Source organism: Panthera pardus, unplaced genomic scaffold (genome assembly GCF_024362965.1).
Source record: "Panthera pardus isolate Hobbes unplaced genomic scaffold, ASM2436296v1 HiC_scaffold_17, whole genome shotgun sequence".
NCBI classification, from domain to species: Eukaryota; Metazoa; Chordata; class Mammalia; order Carnivora; family Felidae; genus Panthera; species Panthera pardus.
Genome location: NW_026526732.1, coordinates 107,094,427 through 107,106,406, shown reverse-complemented (window position 1 = coordinate 107,106,406; position 11,980 = coordinate 107,094,427). Strand labels below are relative to the sequence as shown.

General features: G+C 36.6%; 1 protein-coding gene across 1 annotated transcript; it reads left to right on the top strand.

Moving 5' to 3' along the window:
• Window positions 1-10,050: 10,050 nt before the first annotated feature.
• LOC109260161 (olfactory receptor 2J3-like) lies at window positions 10,051-10,989 on the top strand. The gene has a single exon (XM_019438192.2). The coding sequence runs from the start codon at window positions 10,051-10,053 to the stop codon at window positions 10,987-10,989; it is 939 nt and encodes a 312-aa protein (XP_019293737.2).
• The last annotated feature ends 991 nt before the right edge of the window (window positions 10,990-11,980 follow it).

The window sequence follows — 11,980 nt, the reverse complement described above, 5'->3', positions numbered from 1 at the left end:
TTTCTTCTGGGCAGCATATTTCTGTATCTTGTTTTTTAAACCCATTCAGCTATCCTGTATCTTTTGATTGGATAATTTAATTCATTTAAAGTAATTACTGATTAGTAATATCTTGATAATGCCATTTCATTAATTTTTTTCCAACTTTTTTGTAATTATCTTGCTCCTTCCTTCCTCTCTTATGGCCTTCCTTTGTGAATTGATGATTTTCCATAGTGATATGCTTTGAATCCCTTCTGTTTATCTATTGGATCTATTGGAAACCTAGTATAGGTTTTTGCTTTGCAGTTACTAGATATTTACATAAATCATCATATATGTATGTAAATACTACATAAATATATATGTGTATATATTATATAGAACACTCTATGCTGATAACAACATCAATTGCAAAAAACTCTTTGCCGCTTTTCTTTCCTATTATGCTGTAATGTCACAAATTATTGCTTTTTGTATTGTTTATTAACAAGTTATAGTAGCTATAGTTATTTTTAATAGCCTTGTCTTTTAGTCTTTCTACTATAGTTGTTAATAACACTCCACCATATTACATTATTAGAGTATTTTGAATTTTAGTTTATATTTACCTTTGCTAGTGTGCTGCATATGTTCACATGTTTTCATGTCACTAATTAGTGTTGTTTTACTTCAGCTTGAATAAATTTCATCTGGAAGACAAGTCTAGTGGTGATGATTTTCCTCACCTTTTGTTTTTCTGGAAGTCTTTATTTCTCTTTATTTCTAAAAGATAACTTTGCTGGATAGAGTACTCTTTAGCTTTTTGTTTTCTTTCATCACTTTGACGATATTATCCTGTTCTCTCCTGGCCTACGGGCTTTCTGCTGAGAAATCTGCAGAAAGCCTAATGCAGGTTTCATTGTAGGTTACCATATTTTTTTTCTTGCTGCTTTTAGGATTCTCTACTTGTCTTTTTTTTTTTAATTTTTTTTAACGTTATTTATTTTTGAGACAGAGAGAGACAGAGCATGAATGGGAGAGGGGTAGAGAGAGAGGGAGACACAGAATCGGAAGCAGGCTCCAGGCTCTGAGCCATCAGCCCAGAGCCCGATGTGGGGCTCGAACCCACAGACCGTGAGATCGTGACCTGAGCCGAAGTCGGACGCTTAACCGACTGAGCCACCCAGGCGCCCCAACTTGTCTTTGATTTTGGACAGTTTTATTATAATGTGTTTTGGAGACGATAATTTTTTTTTTTTTTTTTTAGTTTTAAAAATTAGAGAGAGAGCACAGGAGGGGCGGGGGGGCAATAGAGAGGGAGAGAGTCTTAAGGAGATTCCAACTCAGTGCAGAGCCTGACGTGAGGCTTGACCCATGATGTTGGGATCATAATCCAAGCTGAAATCAAGAACCAAGTGCTCAACTGACTGAGTCACCAGTGAAGCTAATTTTGTATTGAAATTATGGGCTGACCTATTAGCCTGATGAATATGGATATTCAAATCTCTCCCCACGTTTAGGAATTTCTCAGCTATTATTTTCATTTATTTTTATTTATTAAAAACTTTTTAAATGTTATTTTATTGTATTTTTGAGAGAGAGAGAGAGAGAGAGAGAGAGAGAGAGAGAGGCAGACAGACACAGCATGAGCAGAGGAAGGGCAGAGAGAGAGGGAGACACAGACCAGAGGCAGGCTCCAGGCTCTGAGCTGTCAGCACACAGATGAGGTCATGACCAGAGCCAAAGTCAGCGCTCACCAACTGAGCCACCCAGGCACCCCCAGCCATTATTTTTTTTTAAGTAAACCTTCTTCTCCTTTCTCCTTCTCTAGTCTTTCTGGAAATGCATTAATTAATTATGAAAGGTATCAGGGAAGGAGAAGGATGGGACAGGTGACTCTTCTACAGGTGATCAAGTGTAATTATAATTGTTTCATTTGATGGCATCCCATAGTTCATTGGCTTCTTCACTCTTTTTTTCTTTATTCTTTTCTAACTCAGCAATTTCAAACTTCTTGTCTTCCAAATCACAGATTCTTCCTTCTCTTTGATGTATCTGATATTAATACTCTCTATAGCATATTTCATTTCATTTATTGTATTCGGCAGCTCCAGAATTTCTGTTTGACTCTTTTAATGACATATATCTGTTTGCTAGTCTTACTTTGTTCATATGTTGTTTTCCTTGATTTTGGTGACTTGTCTTTCTGTGTTTTCCTGTAGCACATCAAATTTCCTTAAATTTTGAATTCTTTATTGGGTAAGTTGTAGGTCTCTATGTCTATGGGTTCCATTACTGGAAGATTGCTGTGTCACTTTGGTGGTCTCATATCTTCCTGATTTTTCATCTTCTTTGAAGTTTTGTGTTACTTGCTTTGCTTTTGAAGTATCCGTCACTTTTTCCACTTTTTAACAAATGCCTTCAGGGGAGAAATACTTTTCTTCAGCCCTGGAAAAGATTCTGAGACTGTCTCAGATCTTGTGCAAGTACACCCACTCCATGCTGGCACACATCTCAAGCTTGTATGTCTTCAGTTGACTTTTCCATGCACCAGGCTGGCTGCTGATGGACTCTCTTTTGTTTTCCTGAAGGTGATGCCATAGATTAAGTATGTGATTTCTGGCTGGTCAGCAGGCCCTGGCCTGCTTTCTGAGCTTCTATCTAGTAATCCACTGGAGATCACTCTTGCTACTGTCCTCAGGAGCATACACCAGGAGCTGGTGACAGAGTGTGCGTGTATGTGTGGTGGTGGGGCACACAGGGCACTGGAGGTGCCTGTGGGTATTTTATGCCACCATAATGCTGATGTTACTCTCCTTGGATTTCTATTCCCGAGGATCTATTCTTTATAATCATTTCATTAAAAAACACATAAATTTTGTTCAGAGCTTAGTACATAAATGCAGAGACATGTTAGACAAAAAGGGCCATAATATAGACAACTAATTCATTATAAAAGCAGTGGAAAGAGTGGAGGAAAAACTCTAGGCTGGACTTTCTCTGAAGATCTGACTGGCAGGAGAATTACTGACAGAAATGGTAAACTGTCACCAGGTTTACTGATCTCAAGAACATATTGTTCTGTCTGCAATCCATTGATCAGGAAGCCAGGATCAGTGCACAAATGGAAAACACTTCTCTCAACCAGACACTCATGGAATAAAACTATATTTCTTACACTTAGAAAATTACCAAAAGAGAATGTGTTTCACAAGGAAGATGAAGGCATGCGATCCACTAACAGAGACCACTACAGATTGCTTTTAGGATGATGATTAAGGGAGGGGGGTTCCATGATGGCACCCATGTGCAAAAGATGTTGTCACTGAGGAGAGTAAGTGTGCTTGTTAATCAATTACAGATACATAAAGGAGAAGAAGGTGATAGGCCTGCGCAGGTTGGATTTAGTAGATATTATCTAAACAAAAGAATAATTAGAAGTTTGAGTATATTATTTGGAAATAGTTAAATGCTAAAAGAAACAGCCAAAATATTTCAGAGTGGGTGCTTACTTATGAAAGGCATCAGGGAAAGAGAAGGATGGGACAGGTGACTCTTCTACAGGTGATCAAGTGTAATTATTATATAAAGTTTATTTCTTATACATATATAAACTTTATATGATATAATGTTTGTATTTATACATGCATATATTGCACATATTTAGGTATATATTATTATATAATGTTTACATATACATTTATATACAATATAATATTTACATGTATTTATTATACAATGTTTATATGTTATTATGTAATGTTTTTGTAACATTATATAAATGTCATATATGTATATAAAACTGTATAAAATATTTATACAATTTTTAAAAATTTGAATCCAGGTTACTTAACTTAGAGTGTAATAATGGTTTCAGAACTAGAATACAGTGATTCATACTTACATATAACACCCAGTGATAACCCTAACAAGTGCCTTCCTTAATGCCATCACCCATTTAACCCATTCCCCCAAGCCTTCCAGCAAACCTTAGATCTCTGTATATAAGAGTATCTTATGCTTTACCTCCCTATATGTTTTTGCCCTATTTTTCTTTCCCTTTTTTATATTCACCTGTTTTGTTTGTAAATTCCACATATGAGTGAAATCATATGATATTTGTCTTTCTCTGACTGACTTATTTCGCTTAGCACAATTCATTCTAGCTCCATCTACATTGTTGCAAATGGCAAGATTTCATTCTTTTGATGATTACAGTTTTAAAAAACAGCTGAAATCTGGAATTGTGATGCCTCTAACTGGTTTTCTTCTTCAACATTACTTTGGCTATTTGGGGTCTTCTATGGTTTCATACAAATTTTAGGTTTGCTTGTTCTAGCTCTGTGAAGAATGCTGGTGGTATTTTGATAGGGATTGCATTGAATGCATAGATTGCTTTGGGTAGCATTGACCTTTTAACAATATTTGTTTTCCCAATCCATGAGCATGGACTGTTTTTCCATTTCTTTTTGCCTTCTTCAATTTCTTTCATAATCTTTCTAGAGTTTTCAGAGTACATATCTTTTACCTCTTTGGTTAGGTTTAGTACTAGATATTTTATGGGTTTTGGTGTAATTTAATTTTTATTTTTTTAAATTGTTTTTACATGTATTTATTTATTTCAATAGAGACAGAGTTAGCAAGTGGGGAAGGGGCAGAGAGAGATGGAGAAGGAGAATCCCAAGCAGAATCTGCACTGGCAGGACAGAGCCTGCTGCAGGGCTCGAACCCACGAAATGCAAGACCATGATCTGAGCCGAAACCAAATATCAGATGCTTAACTGAATGAGCCACTCAGGCACCCCTGATCTGGTGTAATTTTAAATGGATCAATTCCTTTATTTCTCTTTCTACTGCTTATATAAATAGAACTGATTTCTCTATGTTGATTTTATATCCTGCTACTTTGCTGTATTCATGTATCCATTAGATCAGGTTTTGGTGGAGTCTTTCAGGTTTTCTAGGTGGAGTATCATGTGATCTGCAAAGAGTAAAGGTTTGACTTCATCCTTGCTGGATTTGGATGCCTTTTATTACTTTCGTTGTTGTTGTCTGATTGCTGAGGCCAAGACTTCCAGTAGTATGTTGAATAAAAGTGGTGAGAGTGGATATCCTTGTCCTGTTCCTGGCCTGAGGGGGAAAGCTCTCAGATTTTTCCCATTGAGAATGATATTAGCTGTGGGTCTTTTGTATATGACCTTTATCATGTTGTGGTATGTCCCTTCTATCCCCACTTTCTTGAGGGTTTTTATCCAGAAAGGATGCTGTATTTTGTCAAATCTTTTTCTGCATCTATTGAGAGGATCATGTGGTTCTTAACCTTTATTTTATTAATGTGATGTGTCACGTTAATTCATTTGTAAATATTGAAACATCCCTGCAGCCCAGGAATAAATACCATGATAATGGTGAATAATTGTTTTCATGTATTGTTGGAAATGGTTTGCTAGTATCTTGTTGAGAATTTGTGCATTGATGTTCATCAGAGATATTGGTCTGTAATTCTTTTTAGTGGGGTCTTTGGTTTTGAATCAAGGTAATCATGGCCTCATAGAATGAGTTTGGAAGTTTTAAAATATTTTTAAAAATGATTAAATTCTATAATAAAATAAATTTTGAGATTAATATTGTGTAATCTTAATGTAACATACATAACAAAATATATTGCACTTTTCTATCCTTATACAAACAGAATATAACATATTTTCTCTATAAAATCACAAGAGACTCTAATGGTTTAGGTTAATGGAACATGGCTTTGTATGGCAGTGGTTTATCTCTCACATATATTTGCAAAATGTGTGCGGCTGAACTTTAATATTACATCAAAGCAACAAAGAGTTCTAACTTTGGGGGCAGCATACTTCGTTTTAAATGCTGCCTTCCCTGCTCACATTGTGGTAGTGGGTGAGTGACTTAAGTTCTCTGAACCTCAATTTCCTCATCTCGAGAAGTCGATAATTAGACTAGCCTTCCTTTTAGGGTAACAGTGGGAATCAAAAGGGTCAATATATGTAAAGTGTTTAAAATAGTCTAACTCCTATTAAGTGCACTAGAAGTGTTTGCTATCTTTATTAGGGAGGGCATGTAAGAACCAGTGTACAATTGGAAGCCAGTATATAAAGCCAAATGTTCACAGACAGAGTTCAAATGTGAAAGGCAAGCGAGATAAATTTGGCTCGTTGTAGAACCAAAACACTGCTAGAGTTTGAAGGGAATAAAGGAGATACAAACTTAAGACTTTTAAATGAATGTCTGTGATTCTTGCTAGACTCAGAATAGTTGACATGCAATACAGAAAACAGACCACAGAATTAGCAGTGTGATTAGTTATTAGGAAATGAAAATCCCTTCCTAACACAGGGTTTTTAACAGGAACTCAAGGAAAGTTGTTAATGGAACATTTTTTGAAATAATAAACAAAACTGGTAGAGATCATTTTAACGTTTAGTATAAAAGGTTTGAGTGATATTTGGATTATTTTACATTTTTAAAGTTTTTATTTAAATTCCAGTTAGTTAACATACAGTGTTATAATTGTTTCAGGTGTAGAATGTAGTGATTCAACACTTCTGTACAACACCAAGTGCTCATCACAAAAAGTATTCTCCTTAATTCCCGTCACTGATTTAACCCACCCCACCACTCCCACCTTCCCTCTGTTATCCCTGTTTGTTCTCTATAGTTAAGAATCTGTTTCTTGGTTTGCCTCTCTGTTTTCCCCTTTGCTTGTTGGTTTTGTTTCTTAAATTTCAGATATGTTTGAAATCATGTGGTATTTGTCTTTCTCTGACTGACTTACTTTGCATAGCATAATACTATCTAGCTCCATTCATGTCATTGTAAATGGCAAGATTCCATTCTTTTTTATGGTTGAGTAATATTCCATTGTATATATATACTGCATTTGCACCCTCATATCTAGGATTAGGGTAAGGTTTAGGGCCAGATTTAGGGAAAATGTTAGTGTTAGCACCAGAGTGATAACATGTGCCTGGTATCCTATAGTTCAAAGACCTCTCTAGAGGGTTAGGTTTAGGTTAGGATTTGAATTAGGGGTTAGGAATTATGGTTTGGGGTTAGGGTTAGGGCTAGATTTGGGGTATTTGGGGTTTAATTAAGGTATGTAGCTAGCAACCTGCAGTTCAGAGATGTCTCCAGAGAATGAAACACCAGAGTTCTTTTGGAGTGAGAATAGACAGGGCAGCTATCCTCTAAGCTGAGGGAAGGAGTGGATTTAGGGCTCTAAATGCTCTTACATAGATTTTCTAAACTTTTGCAGGCATAAACTTGGAATTGAGTTTAAAAGACAATCAGGAAGGCATAAATGGTGTTGGTCAACTCTCAAAGAGTACCAGGTTAATAGGGAAAAGGTGAGTTTTAATGCATTCCATCTTTCTGTTTCACGGCTCCTGAATCTTCCCTACTTCAAGCCAGTTGTCTGGTAAATTTGGGCTTTACTGCCATGGGGAGCAGGCAAAAAAATCAGGTGAATCAGCAGAACCCAGATTGACAAGACAACTTTTTCCCTGTTGTTTGGTGATAAGTTCTGTGGCGTCCTAGTACAAGGACAGCATCATGTTGAAGGAATTTCTGTAAACAGTTTTTTTCTTATGAACATCACACTGTTCTAACCTGGAAAGTTCCTTGAAGGGTATTAATTGCAATTTTGGAATTTGTCTTCCCCATGGTGTCAGTCAAGAAAAGAAGGTCACATTATTCTTTTTGTTTCCTTAAAGGCCCTATTTACTCTGGGATAAGGGTTCCATCCCATGATACCTTAAATGCCCTAAAGAATTCTTGCATTCTGCTCAAAGCACATCTTCTGGACAAGCCCAGGCTTTCTTTTATGTGACGATGATAGCCACAGTTTGGTTTAGACTCTGCTTTCAATGGTTAGATTTTGAACATTAGCACAGTTGGTACAGGAAGGCAGTTAGGTCGATGTTCTCAGGTTGCATAACAGCTAGAGAGCTGGTTGGTTTGTAAATGGTAAAGCATAGACCACAAAGAGAACAGTGGGGAGATTGGACAAATACAGGAAGGTCAGTATGGAAAAGCTGAGAGAGCACTGCATAAGAGCTAGGTTCAGTTCAAAGTCACAGACATGAAAGGAATTAGGGGAATGCCTGTTAGTGACACTGGGGTGAGAAGAGAGTGCTATGCCACCCATTTTCCCTATAATGTTTGATTTAAAGGCATAGAGAGATATTTTATTCCACAATTCTAAAGCTACCTTTGATAGGGTCTTCATTCCTTCTTTTCCACTTAGAAGAAAATCAAGCCATAAATTTCCAAATTTTTCTTTTTATGAATTCTGGATACTTTGTCCTTTATCTCAATGGCTGGTATAGCAATTAAAGAAATGTCACACAACTGCTCCTTTCTTTTAATTATTGTAGTAAGGAATTCAGGCAGCTTTCTTTGTAAGGCAAGACAGTTGTGCCTACCTCAGAGGAAATACCCATAGCATTTGAGTTAAAATATTTAGTGGTGTTTTACCTCTCATTTTAGGGAAATAAAAAAGAAATCCCTTGGAAAATTTCCCCCATCCATCATGAGGTTAATGACACTTACATTACGAATAATATAAAATGGTGTATAGATATATTTGTGAATCGATCTTAACAATCTTAGGTCACATTCAGTTTTCTATCTTTCCAGCTGCAACTTGACCAATTAGACATCCTTTGTGTCTTTTTCAAGTTCTAGGATTACAATATTTGAGATAGTAAAAGTTCTTCAAAAGACTGCATGTGGGTCTGTGTTGGATGAACTTGTGATTGCTGTCTTCTGTCAGAGAGTGAGGGGAGACATAGCAGGGCAAAGCTATCTGGGAACATATAAATGTGGGAGACTATGTCTTTTAGCAACAACTATATAGTAAAGTGTTAATTTTTTCTATGAAAGATTGGTAACACACAAGAGAAAATAAGCAACTGAAAACCAATTTATTAATGCACATTGGAGTTCCTTAACTTTATTTTTCACAAAAGAACAACCACAAGATAAACTTATGATTGAATTTTATCCAATATTCACATATCTTTGCCTATTTAAAATCAATGAATTTTCTATTTAGAGGCTCTATTTGGAATTATAGAAAGCATAAAAATGTGGAATAATTATAAATTATGACTCAGATGTCAGTGTCTTAGCTGCTGTCCGAAAGCATGTGAAATTTTGTGGAAACTCTTTCCACGCTGTTTCCAGGCCTCACACCTTAGGATTCACACACATTCAGTCCCAAGCACCACTGCTTCCCGTATACTTTTCTGATCTATACACCCTCCCTTTTCTTCTTGCTCCTTCTGTAGTATTCTTCAATTCTGTGATTTCATTTAGGTTTTTCAAAATTAGTTCCAGTCTCATTTATGGTTGGAAGTATTCTATCACTTAATCCCCCAGGCTATTTCACTTCTAAATTAGGATTAAGACCTTCAGTTCAGCTCATTGTGTGAATACTCATTTTGGGGTTGTATGTGTGCACATTTGTGTCTTTGTTTATACTTCCAGTTGCATGCTATTTCTTCTTTGTATATAAATAAGTCATTAGAATACATGAATGAATAAGAATATTTTGTTCTTCCTGTAATCATAACGTAATTCAAGTTAATTTTTTCACTCAATATTAACATTTTAAAGTTGCTACTGAGTTGTTTTCATCTCATGGTAAGCACTCATTTATATATAAGATTATTAAAAGTAGAGATATTCCTTTCTCTGTAACAACAAATTGGAAATAGCCTGAAAATACATAAAAGAGGAATACATTGAAAAGTCTTTTGTTTTTTGTTAAAAAATATTTTCTATGAAAATTGTCTTCTTGGCTATGGAACTTAATATTTAATCTTTATCCAACACTAACTTAGGGATTTATAAAAAAGAACTCATTCACTTGAAAACTTATTGATTTTATCCACAACAGGAAAAATATATGCATGAAACATAAAAATAAAACTATAAAAATGTTACTGTAACAAGAGTATATTTGGAAATGGCATAGGTCTTCTCCAGTCTACTGACAGGTGTTTGATGATGAGTGGGCAGCCTTTGAGTTTATGATTCTTCCTCCGGGTATTAGAAACAATGATGATGGGAAAAAATGCAAGTTCTGAAGGCTACTTTGTTCTACTGGGTTTTTCTCATTGGCCTCATCTGGAAGTAGTTCTCTTTGTGCTTATCTTGATGTTCTACTTGATGACATTGATAGGCAACCTTTTTATTATTGTCTTGTCATACCTGGATGCCCATCTCCACACTCCCATGTACTTTTTCCTCTCAAACCTCTCTTTTCTGGATCTCTGCTACACCACCAGCTCCATCCCTCAGTTGCTGGTCAATCTCTGGGGCCCAGAAAAGACCATCTCTTATGCCGGTTGCATGACTCAACTTTACTTTGCCCTCGCACTGGGAACCACAGAGTGTGTCCTCCTGGTGGTCATGTCCTATGACCGTTATGCAGCTGTCTGTAGACCCCTGCATTACACTGTGATCATGAACCCTCGTTTCTGCCACCTGTTGGCTGTGGCTTCCTGGGTCAGTGGCTTTACCAACTCAGCACTTCATTCCTCCTTTACCTTCTGGGTCCCCCTCTGTGGACATCGCCAAGTGGACCATTTCTTCTGTGAAGTTCCAGCACTGCTGCGATTATCGTGTGTTGATACCCATGCTAATGAGCTGACCCTCCTGATCACGAGCTCCATTTTTGTTCTCATACCACTCATCCTCATTCTCAGTTCTTATGGCGCCATTGCCTGGGCTGTGCTGAGGATGCAGTCATCAGCTGGACTTCAGAGAGTCTTTGGGACATGTGGATCCCATCTTATGGTTGTGTCCCTCTTTTTCATTCCAGCCATGTGCATATATCTGCAGCCACCATCAGAAAGTTCTCAAGATCAAGGCAAGTTCATTGCCCTCTTTTATACTGTTGTCACACCTAGCCTCAACCCTCTAATCTACACTCTCAGAAACAAAGATGTAAGAGAAGCAGCAAGGAGACAAGTGGGTCTAGATTGGGAGATATGACAGAGAGATCACAATTTTTGTGCTGCAACTTTCGTTCAGAGTCTGATCCATCTTGGAGGGTGTTTCCCTGCTTCTTTGATACTTATTTTAGTCTAAAACCCAGCCTTAAACTTGGGTTGTTTTTATTGGCTAATTCTGAAATATTATCTAGAGATAAATTTTTGATTTGTAACACTTCATTTTTAATAATTCCATATTTAGTGTCCATAGAAATTAGAAACTGTTTTTTTTTAACTTTATTCATTTGGAGAGAGACAGAAATCACAAGAGGGGGAGGGAGAGAGAGAATCCCTAGCAGGCTTCACAGAGCACAGAGCCTGATGTGGGGGTGGAACTCATGAAACCATGAGATCATAACCTGAGCTAAAATCAAGAGTTGAATGCTTAACCAACTGAGCCACCCAGTCACATCCTAGGGGCTGTGGTTTAAAAATAATATGCTAAGGTGTGCCTGGATCACTCATGTTGATTAAATGTTGGAATCTTTACTTTGGCTCAGGTCATAATCTCATGGTTTGTGAATTCAAGCCCCGCATCTGGGTCTGTGCCAACAGCATGGAGCCTGCTTAGGATTCTTTCTCCCTGTCTGTCCTCCACTGGCTCTCTCTTTCTCCATAAATAAATAAATGAAAACTTCTAAAATAAATAAAACAAAAATAATATGCTAAATTATGGACTGAGCATTAGTATTTACAAAAATATGGGGGCACTATTGCAAAGACATAGATGAATGGAGTTTTTGGTCATTGACAGGCATTCAATTTAGTTAAATGTTAAAACGATGTATGACACTTCTTTGGTTTAAGCATACTTTTTTCAAGATACTATATTATATGAGTGTTTTATTCTATGGGTCTATATGCTTGTCACATCGAACAGCATAAAGAAATATCTGTTCAAAATGGTTCATTTGTTCACCCATCCAATTATGCATCTACTCATTCATTTATTCATTTACTTCAATACCTAAATATCTTCTAGATGTCAGATT